Source organism: Cynoglossus semilaevis, unplaced genomic scaffold, assembly GCF_000523025.1.
Source record: "Cynoglossus semilaevis isolate Cse_v1.0 unplaced genomic scaffold, Cse_v1.0 scaffold1282, whole genome shotgun sequence".
Taxonomy (NCBI): domain Eukaryota; kingdom Metazoa; phylum Chordata; class Actinopteri; order Pleuronectiformes; family Cynoglossidae; genus Cynoglossus; species Cynoglossus semilaevis.
The window spans coordinates 188,128-212,844 of NW_007585122.1; the positions used below are offsets into that span (position 1 = coordinate 188,128).

Here is a 24,717-nt window from a genome sequence, read left to right on the forward strand (position 1 = left end):
GTGAAAGTTGAATTAAATATTTGGAAGCCGCTGCTGTAATTAAAGTGTGACAGTGAAAACAGAACTGAAGTAGTTTCAACTGAACAGAAGGAAGTTCTTTTTTCCATGTATGGTATTCAGATTTTTCCCCAACATGTAACACATCAGACAATTTAACAGGTTTCACCTTCTCAGTTTGATCGTATCTTGATTTTACTTCTTTCATAATGGCTCGTTCCTTCATCAGGGATCGCTACAGTGGTTATCGGCAAATCGATTTAGGAAGGTTTTACACCGGATGCCCTTCCAGGGCCGACCCAACCTGGGATTTGAGAACTAGGTGGTATTGAGCCCAAGACCTCCTGGTGGTAGGCAGGAGCCCTACCTCGGCACCACACCAGCCCCCCTATCATGTCTCCATTTTACTATTCATAAGTAAAGTATTAAACTAAATATTTAGCAGCTGTTTGCGAGGAGCAACACAGTATGTCAGTTATAGTACGTGTCTGGAATACTATAACCACTACTGTCTGTCTTACATAACATCAGTGTCTGCTAATATTTTCACCTAATGCAACATGAATTAAAAGAGGCAAAATTGGAGGCGCACAATTTATTTAGGGACTCACACACACACTGTTCTGTCTCAGTAAAACTGTAATGCCAAAATAAAAATATAAACAGATCAATTATGAATATCATCAGCCCTGTAAAGTTAGAAAATAAAGTACAACCAAATCTGGGCTCTATAGGCTTACAGCTCTAAGTGCTTTGATTATAATCTGCTCTGCCCTTGCTCTGGTCTCATTCTCAACCAGAACAATTAATCAATGTCTTTGAGCCACGGCTCGAATTCACATTACAAATGATATCACTGGCCTATTTAAAGCAGGTGAAGTAATTTTGGGATGTGGACATCAATATTTGATCTTTTAGATTGTAGCAGGAATTTGTTCTTTGTGAGACCATTTTCTTTTTCTTTCTTTTTGTCTCCATTTGTCTCCACTGCGCGTCGAGGCTGTCGCATTCACACACTTTAAGGTCTGTTTGAGTGACAGTTCTCCGCTGGGGTCAGCTCGTAATCTAACCCTGGGCGAGTCTGACAGAGCAACACAAAAAGAGGGAGAAAAACAACATACTTCATGTGCTCTGTCCCACTTTGTGCTATTATTACTGTGCAGGCTGGCAGGTCAGAGAGAGAGAGAGGGAGAGGGTGAGAGAGGGAGAGAGAGGGTGAGAGAGGGAGAGAGATAGAGAGAGGGAGCACCAGGCCTGATGGAGGAGAAGGAGGAGGAGGAGAAGATGAAATTACACCTGTTCTGGTGGCTGACTAACGACTTTGAAATGCGAGTGGACCTCGTTCGCCGCCAAAATCATTTTCCCAACAATACAGCCTGATCTTTAAACAAGCAGAACTGGGACACAGTGCTGACGTGACGCAAAGATGGCCTGCTGAGCTGCGACACTAACAACCCACCTGACCACGTCGGCTTGTATGTGAGTTTGCATGTTTGCAGAGAGTGCAAGTCTGCAGAACACACTGAAATTTATGTCAAATTTTGTTTTTTTTTCAAACTGTGTGGCACTGAGACCTATTCTTTAAGCCGCATTTTGAAAATTGTAAATATATATAAAAGTGTTTAAAAAAAATCCAAAACACTGACATATCTCAGACTGACAAATGCTTAAAAATATTTGAAAATGTTGCATACATTAGACATAGGACAAAACCAGGAGTTTTGCTCAAAAAGATGTTGCCTATGTCTGAAGCACTAATGCATTTTGTCTATAACTCATAGAACACCGATGCCACAGTGACTCCTGAGCTGGAAATATAATGCTGTGTGAATGCTACAGTGTAGCAGGACTGATGACCGCTTTGCTCATTCTATTGGTGAATATAGCGCCTACCTGCAGAGCTGCACTTTTAATTAAACTGTTCTCTCAAATTATTTGGCAGAACCACTGACTATGGCCCACAGAGCCCCAAGGGTCTGGGAACCCCAGGTTGAGAACTACTGCTCTAAGATGACATCTATGTCCAGGTCTCAGTGACTGTGACTGCTGCCATATGGTTGCTGTGCCCTCACTGAAGCACATCTGCTGGGTATTAGAGCGCGCGCGCACACACACACACACACACACACACAACAAACAACAAGCTCTCTCCACTGCATCCATACCCCAGACTTGTGTGGCCGACACAAGGTATCCTCACCCACCGACCCACCCACCCACGCAGGCTCACGTGCATACAGTAGCCTTTAACTTACCATCTGTTCGCTGAGGTCCTGTGAGGCCTCCATGACTTCTTTAGTCGTGATCCACTGCTCACTTGAGGGGCACATAAAAAAAAGAAATTGATGTTGGTGAGTGGACAGATATGTGTACAGTTGCATAGGCGGCCATGATAAACGACCTCCTGTCCTAACTGTTCCTGCGGGCATGCTGGTGAAAAGACAAACCTTTGGGCTCTGGTGACAAATCTAATCACTTATCCTCACATTCTGGATGAAACCAACCATTTTACTGTAAACTTTTTTTTCATGTCTCAGTACATCTGCAGGCCGGGCCTTCTGTCAGTGTGTTTATGTGTCAGCAACAGGAGCCGAAGGAGGGAAGCAGCAGCGTTAACTTCAGCATATCATCTTCAGCCGAGGGTGAAGTGGAGAGATAATTGCAGAAGTAAATATCAACAATGAAAATGGAGAAGTGTAACTGATATGGCAGCTTGGCTGGCTCAGGACCACAGACACAGTGGCTGGCTAGTGTACCAAGACAGTGAGTGACCCTGTTAACACTAGACAAGAGGCAGGTTGGGGGAGCGACGGAGATGCCTGAAGTGATCGTCTTCTGCTCAAAGCGGATAAGATGCCGCGATCAGAAAAATGGAGACAGAGTTTATACTGGAAGTTTGCAACAAAAGGCCGAGCGAAGACAAAGGAAAACAATGGCATCTTTCCAACACAACAGCACAAAATGGCTCCTCTGGGCTCTATCGTGCAAAGGCTGTCACAAAACCCTTGACAGTTGAACAAAAGCGTGGGCTGTGAAGACACGCATTCACGTGCAAACACAAATGTCCTTCCCTGCCAGTACATATGTGGTTCCCACAAAGTGTGGTAGGAGCGCCACTGAACCATTTCCAGTTTTCCCCACAAAACCTCATTTTAATGCTCCTGATCTGTTTCACCGCAGCTAAAGTAAATATAGTTTTTTTTTTTCTTTTGCTGACGAGGAACAAGCTTCAAACAAGGCTCACTATACTGTACGGCCCTACTGGGGATACAAATGTGTGTTTATTTATACTGCTGTGTACATTATTATTATTATCATTATTATTGTTATTATTATTATTATTATTATTATTATTATTATTATACACCACTAAAGACCATGTCAAAAGAGCCCAAAATAAATAAATTATAATTTAAAAAACAGCATTTTTAATTAAAATGACTCAATACAAAGTGTTATTTTTCCACAGCAAAAATAATAATATACAGATATAAAAGTAAATAAATATAAATCTAAACATATAAATTGCACCTTACAAACATTCTTAAAAATAAACAATAAAATAACTAATTTGCAACTTGAATATGGGAATTGTCCATGTAATAGGTATACGGAACAATTCTAAAATAATCATTAAATAAATAATAATCTGAAACTCGAAATATATATATGGCTATTTATTAATTAAAAAATATAGTCACTGACACCCTGCACATGAATGCACCGTGAGGTTGTAGCCCCAGGTAAACAACTTCAGAGCCTGTAAGAAAGAGAACGGTGACGTATACAGTACGACTGTACAAACAGTACATGTACTCTGTACTCAAAGTAAATTAAAACTAGACACTTTAAGGTCCTACTGATGGTGCCTGCAGGTACAAATGGAGGGAGACGGATATCACCCAAAGAACACCACCCTCAGAGTGGACAATGAAAATACCATAAATGTTAAGCTGCATCATCGGTGTATTTGAATCTTATGTGAAAAAAAAACAAAAAAACAAGAAGAATAAAAAATTAAAACTATTATCTAAGAGAGTCAAAGCAAAGCTGGGATTTGATGGCTGTTTGTCTTCTATTGTTATTCCAAAGTATAATTTGGCTCCAAGTTGAAAAGAATAAATGTTAGTGACTGATCTGCACAAAGACCTCTCCACCAAACCCCAAATACTTACTACTTCTAAATACTTCAGAGAGCTAATATTTCTGTTTTCAACTGTATACATCAGCATGACTCACTGTACTGGCCCCAGACTGTGGACTTCATAAAAAGGTTATTTAAAAAGTGGATAACTTAAGGTTAAATTAGTATCAATTTAGAGCTCTGGGACTTTTTGTGTTTGGTCAGTGTGTGTGTCTGTGTGTCTGACTCTGTGTGTGTGTGTGTGTGTGTGTGTTGCACAAAGTGGACCTTTCTGGCTCGATCCTGTAAACTCACTGGCATCCTTTTAATTTTTCATAGCGCTCAGCTCCTCCTGGCCTGAAACCGAAGACAATAATGCATCTCTCAGGTGAATTGATTTGTGCCTAGGCCTCCCAGACCCCCCCTCCTCCTCCTCCCCTCACCCTCTTCGTTCGAACCCTGTACCATAAATGCAAAGATTAGACTAAACTATAAACTATATATATATATTTATATATATGTATTTATACATATATATAGTTTATATAACTATATATATATATATATATATATATACTATATACATATATATATATATATATACATACATATATATGTATATAGTTTATCTTAAATAATGCGTTTAAAAATAAATCTTAGGAAATGCTGACAACCAACCGCTTCCGTGCCCACCTATTATGTTCTGTGTTGAGGCCCACTGCACATGAAGTGCCGTGCACGGCCCTGCAGTTACCTGACACTGCACAGGCTGCTGGGAATCAATAATGCCTGCCATTTCCTTCAGCGTCCCTGCAGAGAGAATTATATTTCTCACCACGGCTATTGACAGCGTCTTGAGGAACGCATGAGGGACGTCGGATGAGTAGAAAGTGGAGCGTACTGCGGTAATTTCACGCCATAAAAGCCTAAAGAGAGTGTCGAACAAACCGCAGACTGCTGCACGGCTGCACGCGTCCTCAGAAAAGTCACCAAATGCGCGCGTGTGTTTTATGCGCTTTTACGCACCTCGCAATTTTTGAGGACACGGTCAGAGACATTAGGCTCCAAAAGAAATTGATTTGAAGTGTTCCAGACCCTTCCTCCAACTTCAAGGCCTTGAACTCCCAGAATAACAGAATCATATTTACTATATTCAGCTAAATCACTTAGGACGCGTGCACATCACATGTGGAAATACTGTTGTGTTTTGTGGACTAAAAAATACAATTATATTTATTCAAAAATAATCATCATTAAGTATAATATTAAAATTGATAACGCTATTTTGGTTTGAAACATGTTTTTTATCAGCAGTTTTAAAAAAAAACCTTTAGAAGATGAAAGTGTTAATGAATTATATTATATTTGCAACGTTTGTTATTTTAGAGTTATAATATTGATACATATGAGGACATAATATTCATTACAGTTCTTCAACAACATAATATTGCAACTAGACGTATCAATTAATAATATTTAATTAGGTTAAAATACGAACATATATATTTTATTGCTATTTTAAAAGGTCAATTAAATATAATTTCAATTATAATTCTTTAGATTAGTTTGCATATTTTCCACTGCATTAAAAATGCAAAATAATCTTGATTTGGTTTGTAACATCTTTATATGTGTTTTATTTATTTGTCATTGCAAAGAATGGATCATTGCAGCCAAAACCCGCATTGACCATATCGCGGTCCACTCACCTTTTACGCATTAATGCGCGTTGATTAAGTTTGAGTCCTAGCTGTGAAATCTAATCTGTGTGGATTACGGCGCACCGAGGCCCTATCAGATTTGGAGTCGACGCGCAACTTGTCATGTTGTTAGGGGCAGGCCAAAAGACAGCAGCAACCCAAACCCCGAGAGCCGGCCGCGGTATACGATTCCTATTTCCTACATATCAAATATAAACACAAACTCCACGTGGGACAAGAGACGAGTGGAAAAGACGCGGACGCACGGACGGTCAGTGGCCCTCCACCAGGAGACGTGGGTTAGAAGTCCAAATGCAGCACTGACACAGATGTGCCATCTTCACATCACGGATGAGTCAAATTAAAGACAAATTAATTTATAATAAAAATAATAATAACATAAAACGCATTTAATCCAGAATTGAGATGAATCATCTATAACAGAGTATTCCACAATTAAATTATTAAGCAAAACAGATAGTGTTAAGTTTCACGATTTACTTTGACCTTTTACATTGTATTTAAGGTGGTAATTACTAGGAGTAAATCAACGCAAAATTGTTAGAATTGAATTTCAACATGAATGAATGAATTGTTATTTTTGTGTTATTAATGAAAATGTAAAACAAAGAATTTTGCACAACATACACATTTCATAAATTACATCCACCAGTACTAACTGTCATGATCATGTACACAGTTAAACCAGCAAAGTGGAAATAAATGGTGTTAAATTATGGTGTAATATTAATAAAAACATAAATCACACCTGTAAGTATGACTGTCTTTTGTCCCACGCAGAAATCTTCTCGCAGCTTTTGCTTCACTTCATTGGAGCTGTGACCATCATCAAATGCAGCGTGTGGTCGACGCACAGCTCTCCCTGCTGTCTGCAGCCCGTCACTGACCGCTCCGAGGCACTTCAGCCACTGCTGCCCATTACCGGCAAGACTTTATAAACTAAACCGATCCAAAAAACTACCCAAAACACAAGCCCGAGAAGTGAGTTACACTGGACCAGAGACCTCTACCAGGTCATACGGACGGTCCGGGACTCGGTCTCGGTGCAGGGACCTCTGACTTGTGCAGGAAAAACCATTATTTTTAGTCCGCGTCCAAGTTTGAGCAGCAGGCTGTTCATAAGCGTTAGACTCAACTTCATGACTGTAACGCGCAGGCTGCGCTGCGCATGCGCGGATGCTGCCATGCGGACACTGCTGGGTCCAAAGAAGGGGGGACAAGATAAGAGGGATGTGTCTACAAACAAACAAACAAACAGGTAGAGTTGGCAGAAATACAATCATTTCAATGTTGTTTCTTTCTGAGTTTCCTTTTTTATTTTGCAAATTGCACAACTTGACATAAGTTGTTAGACTGTTTGTATATATGTTTATCTTCGCAGCTCTATCTCACCTTAACTTAACTTCTTGTGCCTTGTTCATTATGGTTTCACACCTAAAGCTGTTGCTATCTCTGACAGGATTTTTTTTAAGGCAATAAAATGTGCCAATAAACAGTAGATGCACAGTCATGTGATCATCTGCAGAGATGCCTTGCACTTCTCCCATTTCTCGGTAGAAGGTCCAGGTCCCTAAAAATATGCTGAATGTTTTTTTTTTCTTTTATTTTTTAATGCTTTTAATTTATACTTAAAAGAATACTAAAATTTGTTCAAAACACCTATAATTACTTTATCACCTGGCACTTAACAGCATTTTTTCCAATAGCATTGCTATTAAAAAAAAGAAAAGAAAATCACAACTGCATTGTTAATACAGACTAGTGCTTTAAGTAAGGGGTGGGACCCTCTTTGGGGGTTGAAGAATCATTGCATGACAAATTAATTAAAATTATTTTTTTAATTCTGCAAAAGTGGAAAAAAAATCACTGAATTGTAATTTTATTTCCATTTTTTCTTTTGCCAAATATCTGTTTCAAGTTTCTTAGAGTTTTTCTAATCAACAGCTGTGAATGTCTGATAGCACGACAGACAAGAGCTGTTGTCGAACAGCATAAAGATCAACTGATGCTATCAGACAATGGAGAAATGTAAATGAAGAATGTTGCAGTCCTGAGGGGACAACGCTGCTCTCTTTGCGTACCGAGGAAGCGGAATATAAGCAACGCATCATAATGGACAAGACAACCATATTTTAAAGGCGCAGACAAAACAGACGACTAGGTAAGACTGAAAGTATGCCGTCTGTACAAAACAAACATCTTATGAGAGTACGGTTGTCACTGTATCACTGTTTCTCATTGTGACCAGAGAGATGACAGGTTCGGCCCTGCAGTGTGGTTTATTTGAAAAATGTCATGTTTGTTATAAGTTATGGACTCAGTGACTGTTGGAGCCCACTGGCCCTGGACCAGCACTCTTTAACCATGCTGTCATTTATTTAGCACGATGATGTCAGCAGCCTCTCTGACTGGTCTGTGACTGTTGATTTACAGATCTCCACACACACAAATGCAGTTTATTTGTTTATGACAGTCAAAGGGGATTTTGGTAATCATATTGAATAAAGAGGGTCTGAATTTTCCCTGGCAGTGTCCTTTGTACACAAACAGCGGAAAAAATGTTTTCTTTGTGGCAGTGGCTGGCAAAGCCAGAGAGAGAAAGAGAACGTCACTCACATACAAGCACAGCAAAATAAAAACAGAGAGTGAGGAGAGAATAAAAGGACGCTGACATTTCCATCTACTTCCACGGCTGCTGTGTTTACGCTCAGTTCTCTCATCCTTTTTATCTTTCCATCCCTTCACTTTCTTTTTCCATTTGTCTGTTTAATTGACTGATTGAACTGACCCCCGCCATAGGCCGTAGAGTTGGAGATGATTTACAGAGATCTGAGTTTATAAAAAAAAAACACTTAGCTCGAGTTAAACGTTTACCCCTTGCCACTGTTTTGTTATAAAGTTGTCAGAACCAGAGGCCGGAGGCCTGAGTTCAGACAAAAAGAGTAAACGTCATGTTTTTATTCATCAGTCTTTTAAAAGTGCATGCTTTAGTTAAACTAATTAAGTTTAGGGAAACGTTGTGGTGTGGACTGAAGAAACAAAATGTCTTTGTCAGGGTTAGTGAAGCTCCGTCATCATGGTTACAGTTACAAATGCGTGGTTGCAGTTCAGGATCGATCGTGGTCATGCTCCAAAGAAAAGTATTGACTGGTGAGTGGAACCAGGATAGGACCAGAGAAGTTACTGCCTCTATTAGCATCTATTTCTCAAAACTGGACCAGAACCCATGAAGACTTTTTCAGACTTTTGAGTAAAATTGATTTATTAAGAAGTTTAGATGTATTTTTGGAATAATTTAAAATGACCAGCATTGTGTGTTGTGGTATGGCACATGTCACCACATGAAGCAAACAAAGCAACGTTTTATCATTTTAGTTACTTGTTAAAAGATCGACCTTTGCGACCATGGGTGTATCCTGTTTGAGCATGATGTTCAGGCTTTGATACAGTGACTATTGAGGGAGGTAAATTAACAGTATTAAGATTCTGGCATTGAGTTTAGATGTTTTATATCACTGATTATCCTTTAAAGACTGACTTGTTTTATTTTAACAAAGAAATAAAGACATACTCAAAATGATTATACATTTTAATACCCTCATGGTTTCTCACACACTCCTGCTGCTATGAGGATATCTTATATAGATTGTTGTCTCAATTAGATCAGACCTGAGGATCACGACCACACCTAATTCTCCTTTTACACCATGCACTATATTTCTATTCATCACTGAATTGGGCCTTTAGTATCTGCATCAACAGATCACTTCTCCACAGCTGTGCAGCAACTCTCATTGACTGTGAGCGTCGACCACACACAAGGTCAAAAGCCCAGGCCTCACTTCTTTCCAGCAGAGGTTTTTAGTCATTTATTACTTGGAATTGTTCAGGATAAGATCTGCAAAGACATACGATACAGCGCACAGCAGGCACGACATTACACGACGACTGATGTACGTGTGTTTTGGCTCTGCGTATGGGGGGTCGGATTCAAACCCTTGGCAGGGCCTGTGGGCAAACAGTAGCCTGACGCTAACAGAGAGGGGGGAGAATTACAGTCAGTATGTGGCGTAATCACTGCACTTGGTCTCAGGATTAATCCACTTGAGTAAAATGTCATAGGATGCTAAATATAAAGTACAAATTTGTGAGTGATGCATCGGCAGAGCCGGTTATCAGGACAACGGTTGACAAATTCACTGTATATTCTACAGTGGTGGTCTCCTGGTATATAGTGTTTCATTCATGCTATATAACTCGCTAGTCGTTCCTTTGTCCCTGCTATTGTGTTGCTGGAGTTCACCTCACTCTACACAGACAATTGCGATGGGTGTTACCGCTGCGTTACCAACAACAGGGCCATTCTCATCATTCTCATCTGTTAAGACACATTTTTACTGCTTGCACTTGCAGACATTGGTAACTGTAAGAGTTGAAGTTACATAACACTGTGGGTCGGAGACATAAAAAAGGACCAGAATATGTTCTGTTCTATGTGTGAAAATGTTATTTGTCTTTGAACCTTTCGGTCATTGACGTATCTTCAGGTTTAAGACTCTTCGAACTTCTACTTTCCACAGTAGACCAAACCCTGCTGCTGCTGCTGCTGCTGCTTCCACACATTCTGGCAGAATAAATTAAAACCTCAAGCTCTGACAGATTCTGAAATAGCAGGAGGCTGCTGCTGCTGACCCGCTGTCTCTGGAGCCACATGTCAGCGGGCTTAAAACATTCTGCACCAAGAGTGCATGCCGGCCTACAGGTGTTTGGACTTTTCCTGCTGGAAGTGAGAGTGTCTGTGGGTGTTTACAAGAGTGAGCTGTTTAACTGCACCCGCAATAACACACCGCAGGTGTTTCTAAACAGCTGTAATTCATTTTTCTTTAACTTTTCTTTAGGTTTTTCTTTGATTGCACTGATACCCCCCCCGGAACATGAAGACAGTGGCAGATGGATCTATATTTTTGGCCAGCTGTTCTCCGGAGGGTAACTTTCGGTTAGGAGTGGGGGGGGTGAGGGGAGGTTGTACGTGTTCGCTGGGGAAGGACTCCAAGAACCTCTGCCAAGTCACAGAGCTCTTGGTACTTGCCAAGCAGGGGGTGGGTGAGAGAAAATGCCATTTAGATGGCTGGTATATATAGATATGTGAGAAACTTGTGCTGAGGCTGGGCCAAGGTGCTGACGAAGTAAAACGAGAGGACGCTTCCAGAAGTCGAGTGTCAGGGCACACAGATAAAAATACCCAGTGAAAGATGGGCCCGGTCATTAGTGGCGCGGTCTGGCATGTGACATGGCAGCATTTCAGAGGGTGATTTATGATTATTACTACAGCTGACCCCTCCCACTCGCCTTCCTGCCCCTACCCTCCTTTTCCAACATGGATTGCTAAATGGAATGGTACACAGGATTTATTTCAGGGGTCAAGTACAGGAGGTGGAAAGGTTTTGGCAACCTGCCATAAATAAACAAGAAAAACAAATGCAGTCTGTAAAAAAAAAAAAAAAGAAAAAAGAAAAAAAAAACTTTTAATTGTGATAAGTGAATTTGTACAGATTTGTTAAATTTTTCAAAAACTGAAATATCAGTCAGTTGCTCTGTCAGATATTGGTACACTGAAGTGATGGTAAACCGTGGTCCTGTTGAGGTAATGGTAATAGTGAGCGGCTAATGAGCTCATCAGAGACTGCCAGCGTTTGTAATCACTGCACAAGCTGCCACAGGGAGGAACAAAGGAAACATTTAACACGTCGTAAATTCCTGTTATGTTGGGCCAAACAAACACTTAGTCACTTTGTCTGCGTCTTTTCTTTCACTGACCCTTTATGAGCGTGCAGTTTCACAAAGTGGCCACCGTTTAGCACAAGAACTTTCACTGCAAAACAATTGAGTATAACTACAAACTTAAACATGCAGAGCTAAAATATATTTATACCCTGAAGGAGCTCATTTTCATTTAGCCATGGCACAAACTACTGCTGTTTAAAGTTTATATGAATATTTATTTATACTTTTAGTATTTAGATAAACTCCATTTAACACATTTTGTTTGTCAAATTTCAGTGAAGACTGAAGAGTGTTGTGTTGCTGCCAGTGCTGGGATTCAAACTGGCAGTCCTTCAATTTAAAGCACAATCCTTTAACAACTAGGCCCAGGCTGCATGAAATTGAGGTTTAACGTTAAACATGCTGCCCATAATTATACTTTATTAAGGATTTGAAAGCATTACAGAAAAAAAAAAAATAGTTGGAGTGAGAATAAAACAGTCCATGCTGACAAAGCAGGAGTAGAACGACTGATGTGTCGTTCAGAGACAGTGACACTGTCCAAAGACTGGGCTGAAGGTGGAGGAGATGAAGATGCTGAGATTTTCACTGGGAGTGACCCGGATGGACAGGACTACACAGGAGCAGGTCAGAGGGACAGTTAAGGTGGAGCAGTGTGGAGATAAAATGAGGGAGGAGATGGAGTGGACAGGAAAGAAAATAAGAGGAAGACGAAGAGGAGATTTGTAGACGTTGTAAATGTGGACACACACACACACACACACACACACACACATGAAAATGAATCAAAACAACTGCAATCCACTACAGATAAAATGTTATAAGGATCTTTAATTTTTTTGTCCATCTTTATTCAAAGTAAATTAACATATCCTCCTCCATGACTGTAGTTTGGACAAAAAAAACACTTAAAATGTCTTCATATGAAAGCATAAGGGAAACACTTTAACAAGAAGTTGATTTTCTTAGGGTGTAATAATTTTATCTCTCCACAGAAAAACCTGTTTTAGTTTCAAATTAAGACGTATAACAGCCCAGTCTTGACATGCGCCCTCAAAAATAATGCAACTACTCCCGGCCTTAATTGGAACTATATATCATGTGCAGGACACGACTAACGCCGACTTCTCTTAATTTGAAATAGTGTACATTGAATATCAGGTCCAGATTTAGACAGGGATAGTGTTTCCACAGACAGGGAAGCTGTGTGTGTGTGGATACAGTTAATACACATAAATACAGCAGAGCAGAGCGGCGGTGTCTCGTTGAATCCCTTCCCAGTCTTTTATCCCTGAAGGAAAATGATGGAGCATATGTCTAACTGGGAGAGATGGTGATCAAGTGTGTGAGAACAGTGGAGGGGAAAATGGAGAGAGCATAAGAGAGAGAGAGAGAGAGAGAGAGAGAGAAGGTGAGGAGGGGTCGGTCTCCTCAGTGTTACAACCTACAGTAGATGTGTACTCTGCGGCATAAGTGCAACATGTCCTGCGTACAGTATGTGATTTTTTTTCTCCTGGTGAGGGGGCAGCCCAATTAGTTTACCAGCAGCTGAGCCCGAGCGCAGGTTTGGTCCGAGCCCAGCTCCAGTATTTCTTCCAGCCTCCTCCACCTAATGGCAGCTCTGAACAGTTTTACGGCACCACCCAGGGGAGGCTACTGTAGCCAGATCCAGAACACTTGGCTTTATGTGGATTGAATGTTTTATGGTTATAGACCTAATATTAAGTATAGGAGCAGGCTGTCCTCAGGCCTAATAATTACAGCAGCCCATGAAGGCAGTGGGAACAGTACAGATGCTATATGAGAGTTATTATCATGATGTTGTACTAGACACACACTCTCTCTCTCTGTCTCACACACACACACACACACACACGAGTGGAAAAAGGATGCAGTCCTGGTGTGATCTCTTAACCCCCCCCCCCACTCCTCCAGCCCAACATTAGGGTGGCCTTTACACAGTGACAGATAATGTCAAACCCAAATAAAACAGAAACGACCCAGACAGAAGTTTGGCAACGGTTATCGCTCTTCAAGCCGACTTCATGACACAAATCTGCAGAAAATTGTACAGCGCTGTCCTCCCACAAGGCAAATATCATGTCTACAAGTCGTCAAACAATTTACTCAGCCAAAAGTTAAATAGTCACATCTGTGTCGGATCCAAAATATGTCAAATGTAATATATTTTTTATAGCAGGAGAAAAACAGGTGATCCACGTTTAACAGTGCGGAACTGTTCATCAGAGCAAATTGCTTTTACTCAGTTTATAAAATAGGAAACATGCAGTAATAATGTTCGGTATTTAAAACAAATTAACGCTTGTTTTTCTGTACTATTTGCCAGCACATGTGGTGCTGAGGGCAAATCAAGTGTTGTAGTTCTGTTTGCATGTGAATGTGTCCCTGGACACGATAGCTAACTCCCAGTTGCTCATTGCACCTCAGTCACAGGAGCGAGAAGTAACTAAGATGCGACAGAGATGTATTGTAAGTACAACACAGTAGAATCAGCTGCATTCAAAAATCTGTACTTACTTAAATACAACATACAAAAGATAAACACCTTTTTCCACTTTATCCTCATACATGTGTGACTTCACTTCTGTTGTTTTTGTCAGTAATCACTTTCTTTGCGAAAGTTAAGACTTTTTCTGTAATATTAAAAACTGTATTCTTGAATTTTCACCCATTTATTTTAGTAATTTAACGTGATTTTACTTTTTTTTCCCATGATTTGGTCCTAATACTCTGTCGTAGGTCTGAACTCTGAAGAGAAAAATATAATCGTTATTATTATTTTTATTAGAAAGAAATAAAAGACGCAAATCCCCGTGATGCAGCTGAGGCTGCGTCAACAACGCTCCTCCTTCAGCAGTAGTGAAACAGGAAGTAAAAGTAAATCTGCTCTGGGTGAATGAAGCTGCTTTCTCTCACATTCTCGTGAAGATATAAAAGTTTGTTTGGTTGGATCATCCGTCACTGTGAGTATCTGCGTGTTTTTACTGGTGTCCAGTGATATGTATTAGAAGACCGGAGTTTGGGAGCTTGATTGTGAAACGCGAGTGAATCTTTGAAAACGAAAGTAAAAAGTTTGCGAAAAACCAAATCACGCAGTACAGTAAAAGTTGAGGAGTAATGGCTCAGTCAAAGCCAGAGGCAACGTGCACCTGCCCGGTGTGCCGTGACCTGTTCACTGAGCCCGTGGTTATTCAGTGTGGTCATAGTTTCTGCGAGTCCTGTATCACTCACTGGTGGGATCTGAGTGGTCAGCGTTCGTGTCCCGTATGTAAGCAGCTCTTCCTCGGGGCTCAGCCTACGCGTAATTTTGCTCTAAAAGACCTGTGCGACACTCTGAGGCAGGAGAGGGACCAGAACCAAGGCACAGCATCCGAGGAGATGTGCAGTCTGCACGATGAGAAACGCAAACTCTTCTGTCAGGTCGACCAGGAGCTCATCTGTGTCATCTGTAAAGATTCACAGAAACACCAGAACCACAAGTGCGCCCCCGTCTGTGAAGTAGCAGAGGAAAACAGAGTGAGCAAAACCAAGCAAAACAAAACAAAAATCTTATTATACACACACACACACGCACTCGTATGACACGTACACTTTCTTCACAGACAAAGGTCAAGGTCCAACTGGCAGAGTTGAACAGCAGACTGGGATCATTTAAAAAAGCAAAAGTCAGCTGTAATTGCTTTGCCCGCCGCATCGAGGTAGGATGAAATGGTGAACGCTTTCAGTTTGTCTTTTATACATAAATTACATAAACATACAGTGTGTACATTTGTTGTTATGGCTTGTTGTATTTATTCTCCAGCTCCAGGCTCAGCAAACAGAGAAGTCCATTAGGAGGAGTTTCAAGAACTCCATGGCTTCCTCAGAAAGGAGGAGGAGGCCAGACTGGATGCATTCAGGACAGAGAAGGCACAAAAAACTGATGAAATCAACACCACTCTTACTAATTTGAATACGGAGATATCTTCACTAGAAGAGAGAGTCCAGACCATTAACCAGGAGCTGAAAGCGAAGGATCACTTATTCATGCTGGTACATGTGTTCGGTGTTCCTTATCAGGCTGGGGAGGTTATTATTATATGAAACATAATATTTATTGATAATTCAAGTGGGTTGAGACACTTTGAGATCTTATGATTTGGAATTATTACTATTTGAATTTACGGTAACAGGAAGACCATACCTGGGTAATTACCCAGCCTGTGAAGCAGTGGTGGCATCAATCAGGCACGACTTTTGAATCTATTATTGCATTTAGAACATGAATTGATTAATCCTCACCTAAAATCATGCAACTAAGAGCATTTATGATTTTGATTTTCCTACCAGCACTAATTAAACTTTGGTTAAAAAAAAGATGCAGTTGACTTATAATTAATTAATAATTTATTTTCTATTTTCTTACAGAACTTGAAATCAACTTTGGAAAAGTAAGTTTCTCTTTTTGTTTGACTTTATGGTAACTGTTGCATTTCCAATAAAGTTTTCCTCTATCTATCTATCTATCTGGATTATTATTGTACAATTTATGTTAAATAATTTATTAATTTAATTATGTTACATTTATAACCACTATTTATTTAAAATAACATTTTATTAGCCACCTAAATTATGTGATTTGACTTGATCGTCTTCAGATCACAGGTCAACCTTCCTGAGCCAAAGAGTCCATCATTAGCCCTGCTCGATTTTGGCAAACACCTGAAAAACCTGAAATTTGAAGTTGGGGAGAAGATGAAGAACACCACGCTTGAAACAATCGGTTAACAACCACTTATTTATGGCCACCATATTTCTAGCTTTTGATGCACGATAGATGTATGACACATAAACCCTGTTTTCATTTTATTTTTATCCAGGCCCTCAAAAGACCACAAGGGAACGTATACCGGTACGTCCTCAGCCCCTTGTCCTAGGAAACCCCCCCTTTGCCAAACTTCTTGCCGGTTCACTGGAAGCCCACAGGAAGAGCACTTCACCTTGGCCTAGAGCCATCAATAACATTTGAATAGAGATGAGGTGTTTGGGTCCAGGTTTGTAATCTGCCATTATTTAATTTTTTTCCTGAAACTGTCCATATTTTGAAAGACGTGCAAAAACCCTGCCAGCTCAGTTGACAGTGATACAAAGTTGAGATGATTAAATGTTTAAAGTTTAAGAAGAATGATATGTTGTTTGATTTGTTTTTCTTTTAGATCATAGTGCAATTTACAGCTTTAAATTGAACTAATTGTAGTGAGTATTTCTAAGTATAGGTCTGTATAAATGATTTATGATGATGAAAGCACTTCTTGAGCATGTTCAACACACACTGGTGAGTCTGAGTCTGTGCTGATACTGAACCTGAGTGGTATTACAGCTGGAATGCATGCTATGTTTTTTCTGCTGATGAAAGAATGGAGAGAAAAACAAACAGAGAGACCAAATTAAAAGAGGAAACAGGCTGAGAAGAAAACACGGTAGAGGTAGAGGAGGAAATTGAAGGGACTCGTGCCGCCTCTCCTTCCAGTCGCATTCCTCTGCGTGTTTGACACGATGAGCGTCTCTGCGGCCGTTTTTTCTCAGCGCTAATGAAGGTTGGAGATCACGGCTTGATTGACACAACATCTGCTCCAGTGTGGTCACGGGGGAATTGTTTCCCCTCTCTGCATTCACCGCGATACATTTCTAACTCCATAAGCCTGTCTTTGGAGGAAGCTGGAGGAGAAAACGTGTCATTATGAGTGATTACTCTGCCATTAATTTGATTAGGCAAAGTGTATTTTTCAGTTGACTTTTACAATTTGACACACACTGAGGGTTTTTGTGTTTTATTTGAGTGCAAAGGAGCAATCGTGTGGTGGATTTCACAGTGTATAATAAAAACACTTCTGGCGGTTTGAGTTATTTGAATCTCCATCTTGCATGATTCCTTCCTGTGCTCACTGTTGTTTTATCTCGGTGGAATAAGAAGAAAAAAATTTTTTTCCTTTTCCAAAATCCCCTTCAAACACCAATCACATTCTGACCACAGAGCAACATGGAGCAAGTGAGGTGACTGCGTCACATGTTATTTTTTTGGAAAGTGCAATTTTTCTTCTAATCAAAGGAAATAAACACATTCCTTTTGTGGAATTTCCAAGAACAACATACAGTGTGGAAAGTCGCTTTGACCCAAAATATTACAAACGTTTATTCACATGCGACAAAGAGAATGGTTTAAATATTTAGTGGCCTAACATTGTGGTCCCGGTACGTAGTTTCTCTACATGGTGGCAAGAGTTTGAGCTTAACAGCTACAGGTTGTGTCGAGGAGTCAAGCACAGAGTTTATGTAAGAAAAGAAGAAGAAGAAGCATAAACATCTTGTCTCCAATAATTGTTTTGGAAGTAACACAAAAAATAATCTTATGGAAAAATAAGGCTGCTCAGTAAACATCTTTAAAGTTAGTATTCAGAATTGTTTATTTAACCAAACCTTTAGTTTTCTTTAGAGGTTGGTTTCTGAAACACATTAAAAGCACATTACATTTCTAATTCTTTTCTTTCTGTCGCAACTGATTGGTACGCCCTGTACATGAAATATTTAGCAGTGTGAAATACGCCCAGTAGATGGCAGTAAAGCAACCCTTAAAGTACAAACTGCTGGTTAAGGCCAAAGTAGAAGGGTGTTGGCGTCTAACCTGGGCTGTAAAAAGACACCTGAGACGATGCGTGTGAAGTGCAGTATGCATGAGCAGCATCCATGTTCTGATGTGCTAAATGTCTCACCCAAGTAATGAAGGGATAAAACTGCAGTGCTCTAATACGACCTGGGGAATTATACACCGAGTAAAAGGATCGCAGGTCTATCAGACTCCATGGTGGAGTTTTATTCCCTTTCTTACCAAATTGTGTGAGTGACAAATGCAGTGCTTTTGAAATTGTAACTTCAGTGAACCTGCCCGACTTTATGACCTTTAGTCAGCAGATGGTAGGATCCATCTGACGTCTATGACGTCTGCTTTCTTAGGCCTGAGACACATAGAGCTAATCAAATGAATCAGGGCATTGTTTCCCAAAGACTGGGTTGCTACCCTCAGGTGGGTCGCAAGAGATTTTCTTTTGGGTCGTCTCGCATCATGTTTCCCAGAAGTTTATGAATAATGTCTATTGACTTGGGTCGTGAAGGTTTGTGACTTTTAAAATATGGCTCCCAGAAAAAAAGGTTTGGGAAATACTGGGTTAAGGTGATCAAAAGCAGACCAGCTGAATGACAGCATGGCTCTGAAGCAAATCCAAAACAGTAGGAGTGCTATCAAGTTAAGAGACAAACAGAGTGTGAAGACAGGAAGCAAACAGGAGTAAGGTCACAGATGTGCCAAGTCACTGCCTGAGGGCTGCAGACAGAGGACGTACAGTTACTGTCTAGCCCTCGCTGTCTGTCTGTCTGAACCATAGCACCCACCGGGCCTACGCTGGCTTGGCTTCTGAGAAAGAAACAGCGTGTGTGCATCATTGTGCGTGGAGGAGTTAATTGCAAATGTATATTGAGGGACGGTGTTAAATGTTGTGTAAATAAAGGGTGTCAGAGACAGAGGCAGAGTAGAGAGTGTAAGGAGCAGATAGAAGAACACGTGGACGTGTGAACTTTAATGTGGCTGCTTTTCCATCTGCTCCTTGTTTTCACGTCCCGTCTGGTCGGTTTTTACCCCTGTTTTTGTGGTCTGGATTTCTTCAAGGAGCAGGAATCCATGTGAATGATGTTGTCACCCCCTTCTCCGTCTCCCCCCCAGTTCTCTCACTCTCCGCCTCTCCATTTCTCTCTTACTTTCTTGTTTTAATGTTTTGTTTGGCATTTATGCAATCACTGAAGAATTTGAGGAACACGTGTCCTCGGCAATCACAATCATCAAATCCCTGCTGGCCTCACACACACACACACACACACACACACACACAGAGGCCTGATTACCACTCAGTCTGCTCTTCATAATGTTATGGATGCAGATTGAACATGTCAGTGAAGACCTCACAGGAGGACACTGTGGTAGTGGGAGAGGAGGATGAAGGTGGAGGTGAAGAAAACAGAGAAGGAGACGAAGAGACGGACTCTTATAAATGAATATTATAAAGCATTACAAAGTTAACCTTTGTAAAAAGACTGTTTCGAAATGGGTTATCCATTAATATGCACATACACACAATTTGTTTATATTTTAAAATACATTATACACACATAAACACATGCATGTTCTCACACACACACACACACATTTCCTCTGGCTGACATAGATGGTCAAGTGCTGTGATAAAGTGCTGTCTGATGTTCTCTCACAAGCGAAGCCCCCTGAGAGTAGATCAATACTCACTCAGCATCAGGTTACCACTAATGTCTTTATGTTTTTAACCAGGCAGTGTGTTGTTAGAGAGCCAGTCTGTGTGTGTGTACGTGTGCGTGTGTGTGTGTGTGCCCCTAGTGTGACCCAGGTTATAATTATCATTAAATGTCAATGAAGGCGATAGGAGACAGAGCCAGACTGCAGACACGCGTATTTGTCTCAAAGCCCTGACCCACAGCGCCCCCTGCGAAGAGAGTAGAAACATCTAAAAGTATATCTAATATATATGAATATGTGGCTTTTTGTGGCGTGAACTTGGATACAAAGATTCAAGGTTTTCAATTGTCATACATGAAAAAAAAAAATACAGAACTACAATTCAAGGAACTCATAATATTAATAAATGGAAATACACCAGACTAGAAGAAGAAATAAACTAGACTAGAATAAAACATGTAAACACAATTCACAAAGCTCAATTAAAAAAAAATGAAATTGACTATTTATTGAGTCTTTGCAAAATATTTATACATTAAAGCAAAAATCCTTGTCATTTGGTTTAGAGTCCTCCCCTCCAGGGGGCAGGTGTGTCTGCTGTGTGTACTTCAGGTACTGAGCTGAATACTGGTGTTTATAAGGAAAAACAAAATAAGTGTTTTCATCCAGCTCCCCCTCCCATCTCTCTCTCACCTTCACTTCTCTTTATCCATTCGCTCATCTCCCCATCCCAATCAATCTCCCCCTCCCCTCACTAATGCACTCTTTCATGTGCTCTCCTGTTTCTCCATCTCTCCCTGTCACCCCCCCCCAATGTCTCCCGAACCTTTTGTAGGCCCTTTACATTTTTGGGGGTAATGTGATCTCCCCCATTTTTCCCCAGGGTGGTCCGCTCCTCTCATTCAAACAACGAGCTGGGGCTGAATGGAGCAGGCAGAGAGAGGGGAGGCAGAGAGAGCTAGAGGGAGAGCAAGGGTGGGGGAGGAGAGAGAGAGAGAGAGAGAAACAGACATTACACCTTGTGCTTATTTTCATTCATATCTTCTGCTCTCAGGTACATGTGTGTGTGTCTGTGTGTGTGTGTTAGTGCTGTACCTGTGCCATCTGTCTACCCACACACACACACACACCTAACAGCTGCTGCCTCCAGAGTCGTCCCTAAGCAACAATTCCATTTAAATCTACTTTAAAAGTCCAAGCTGAACAGGAGCTCAGGATACAAGTGTAGTTCAGTTGTAAGAAACAACATTACATTTAACATCGGAGTTGTGATCATATTTTAGCTCTCATATATATTTTTTAATCATAGATTTTAATTTAAATCAGGACACCGTTATAGTGACAGAACGGGACACAGTATGGGCTGAGACACAGTGTTTTACCCCTGGTTCTCTGCAAACTGTCAATAAATGGGCAAAGAGCAACAAGCACATCTAATGGACACAGTTTGCCCAGTCCAAACCCATGTTTCCTTAATGAAACCTCTGTTGGCATCTATCTATTTTTAAGATATCGATAAGTGCGTTTCATGAATTAAATTTATAGATTATTATTGTTACAATCTTCCAGGCGTGACATGTGATCACTGTTGTTTTTTGGGTAACATTTTGGGCCATACTCACCAAGAAATCAGAGTGTACTTATAAGAAAAAGTAAGTTGGCTTCTTTGGCGCCTTTGTTGCCAAAATCATCTTGGCAGTATAAGGTCAGAAAATATAGATTCCACGATTTTATGAAAGTTTGAATTGGCTCCCTCTGTAATGACTGTAGCTCCTCCAAATAGAACATTTAAGGGCATTTAGAGACGGCGGTGCTCCGACTGGATCCAGAACAGTGTCTGCTCTGCACAGAGAAGACCATCTTAAAATAGATGTGTTTAAAATGATAGTGAAAGGCTGTTGCTCTGTTAACCTTAAATACACTTTGACATCTACCAGGAACCTGCATGTGTTCCTCCATGTCTCTATGGTACTCCTACCATCAACTCAATCAAACTGTGGCCTTTAATTGTTTTAGGAATAAGGACCCCAGAACTGATGGAAAGTTGCGGCAGAGACCCCTGACTCCATATATAGTGTTACATATAAAAGTGTGGTTTTATATTAAACTGGTTCCAGCTCCATATATGTTCAGCCTACAGTACTGAGCTGTTCAAATAATACTCCATTTCTTAGACAAATATGAACAAATTATATTAAAAAAAATGTCTGGTTAACCAACATATTCATGACATCCGTTGAGTACTGTCGTGCACATCAGCTTTTGCATGTTAAACAGATAGACGTGTCATACAGTTGCATGTTTTTAATGACCCCTCTTACCCCCACCGCTGACCCTCTGGCGATCATTAAGGAACGGTAAAATGTTTGATTCTGATATATGTGTTGTTTTTGTTGTCCGTCATCTGTTGCTGTTGTAAGAAGTACATTTCATACTTTCTCCTTCGATTTAGAATCAGATTCCCAATCTGCCGTGTTTGTGCTCATATAAGTTCGTAGGAATCTGGTTTCACTCAGCTCTCGGCGTAGGAACGCTCCAATACGACATATACAAACTAATTGGGAATTAAACAATAAGAAATATACACAAATACAACATAGGGACATGTAAACAACTGAACAGTAATGACTTTTATGTCCATCATTTACCAAGATGTATAGAGTCATTCATTCAAACACACACACACTCACACACATGTGCTTTAACATACGACTGTTGTGCCTCAGACAGAGCTGCACAATGTTGATGCCCTGAGGCAGCCTGAGTAACTCAGTCTCCTCTATCTGCCAACTGCTGTGTCACAAAGAAGCTCCTATTACACACACACACACACACACAAATGCAATTATTCACATTATTACACACCTTGGCTCCATCAGATAAACAAATGCTAAAACTAAAAAAATGTGTTTCAGTGACACTGACGTGTATTGTGAACACTTCTAGTTGATGATATAGAGTTGTAGAGAGGGAGGGTGTAAAATCCTTATACACATAAAAAAAAAATCCATGGATGCTCCATGGCACAAAACAATCCTTAAAGTATTAAAAAAGTTATTTTAAGAACCATTTTTTGGTCATTTTTTCTCAATAGTTTGCTAAGTGTGTCTTAAATGATAAAAAAGGATCATCATCGGTTGTCACCTACAGTGAAGAAACCAAATGTCTGTGTGTGTGTGTCTGTGTGTGTGTGTGTGCATACCCGTGATGGAGAAGATCAATTTAACTGGCTGCAGGACTTTTGTTCAGCTCCAGTTTGACTTTGGGCTACAAACCTCAGACCCACACACACACACTGGTCTGTTGAAGTGCCTGGAGAGAAAGTGCTGTGGTCACACCTGGGAATGCTCTTTCAGCTGACCTGTCTAACTTTTTCTCTCTCTTCATCATTTCCTTACTTCGGAGGTGGAAAGTAACAAATTACCTTCGGTGAACTCACATTTACGTGGTGCTTCAAGTCGACTTTAGGCGAACAAGCTGGGTTACATTGGACTGAATAATTCCTTTATTTTATTTTCTTAGTCAAAGGAGTGCGTAATTATTATGATTTCTCACCCTAACATCCATAAAGATTAACAGTTAGAAAAGAAGATTGACAGAATTCTTATGCCAGTGCAGTAAATATTAGCCTACGGTCAGTAGCTGGTTAGCAGCAGGAAACAAATGGAGCGGCTTGTGTCCAAAAGAAACAATCTGCCTACCAGCAACTCACAAATTAACACTTTGAGTTGAAAAAAAAAATCAATTTAAATGTCATTTAAGGTTATGTTTCCAGTCATCAAGCTAACCTTAGTTAGCCCAGCTTCGTTTAAATGGGAAAATATGACACTGATATTGATCTCCTCATGGTTAAAGAAGTATCAGGCCACCCACGCAATGACTTAAAGGAGGTTTTAATAGATCCCGTTTCCAATCCCGAGGCATTAATGTGGATTTAGTTAGTCCCCCCATTTGCAGCTTGTGTTCATCTGTGAAGGCTTTCTGCAAGAATTTGGAGTGAGTGCAAGGGAATTTTGCCCGTTGTGTCCAGATGAACAGTCTGTAGTGCAGGGAAGATGAAAGAGAGTGGATTGTTGAAGGTTGTAGTCTGGAGAGAGCGGCACCCTCTACTGGACAGGCAGCTGAGTTGAAGATTCTGAGATTACTGGTTGGACTGACGAGAATTTGATTAAATTTGAGGGGAGGAGGATAAGAGCAATAGTTAACGTTAATGAGGATGTTGGGGATGGAGCTGCCATGCTATCAAAAAGGTCAGAGGTCAAAAACCCCAGATATATATACATGAATCTACCAAAAATATAGGTAAATCACCACATTCCATTAAAGGGAGCCCAGGTTCCACTGGTGATACAGGTACCTTAGTTTAAGAACCACTACATTCGATTATATCAAATGGATCAATGCATCCTAGCTATGGGTAACAGGCGACAACTTTAGTTCTGGGACTGGGATTACTGAGCTGCTGTTGGAAGTATGATTTAAATAAATGTAGTGTCCTTATTTGTCCCAATGACATGACTTGCTACTTGATTTATAGTATTAATTCACTTTTCTCTAGAGCGTTTATGGTCTCAGTTACAGGTTTCACGTCTTCTCCAATAAAATATTGTGTTAAATTCTGATCCCATTTCTAGAGAAATAGATGATGAAGTGTCCCACCACAGCCAGGCTTCAGCTGAACACCTCAGTAATGGACCACACTCATACATCGTCTGCCATCGTGTGTCCTGTTTCCTGTGAATTAAACCATAACCCAGGGTGAAAGGCCTGGAGCT

General features: G+C 40.5%; 2 protein-coding genes across 11 annotated transcripts in view; one reads left to right on the forward strand and one right to left on the reverse strand.

Annotated features, from left to right (window-relative positions):
- The window catches only part of eya4 (EYA transcriptional coactivator and phosphatase 4), a 40,078-nt gene extending 32,976 nt beyond the window's left edge, over window positions 1-7,102 (reverse strand). For 2 of the 9 annotated variants that reach the window (XM_008337394.3, XM_008337396.3), the window contains exons 1-2: window positions 6,590-7,098; window positions 2,253-2,313 (exon numbers count right to left, since the gene is read on the reverse strand). In XM_008337394.3, the coding sequence (XP_008335616.1) occupies window positions 2,253-2,285 (33 nt within the window). In that variant the 5' untranslated portion in view covers window positions 2,286-2,313; window positions 6,590-7,098. Of the gene's footprint in view, window positions 1-2,252; window positions 2,314-6,589 lie in introns of all 9 variants that reach the window. The other 7 variants (XR_003049056.1, XM_008337393.3, XM_025053750.1 and 4 more) reach the window with 7 other exon arrangements.
- Window positions 7,103-14,492: 7,390 nt separating this feature from the next.
- Window positions 14,493-17,540, forward strand: LOC103398698 (uncharacterized). Of its 2 annotated transcripts, none has more exons than XR_003049057.1 (4): window positions 14,493-15,162; window positions 15,249-15,344; window positions 15,449-15,678; window positions 16,054-16,080. XR_003049057.1 is itself a non-coding variant. In XM_025053754.1 (4 exons), exons 1-4 carry the CDS (start codon window positions 15,673-15,675, stop codon window positions 16,652-16,654), a joined length of 303 nt encoding a protein of 100 aa, XP_024909522.1. In that variant the 5' UTR covers window positions 15,660-15,672; the 3' UTR covers window positions 16,655-17,540. The 2 variants fall into 2 exon arrangements, 1 of the variants encoding a protein (XP_024909522.1); XM_025053754.1 differs by lacking the exons at window positions 14,493-15,162; window positions 15,249-15,344 and adding exons at window positions 16,284-16,408; window positions 16,506-17,540 and having other exon boundaries at window positions 15,660-15,678; window positions 16,054-16,076.
- The last annotated feature ends 7,177 nt before the right edge of the window (window positions 17,541-24,717 follow it).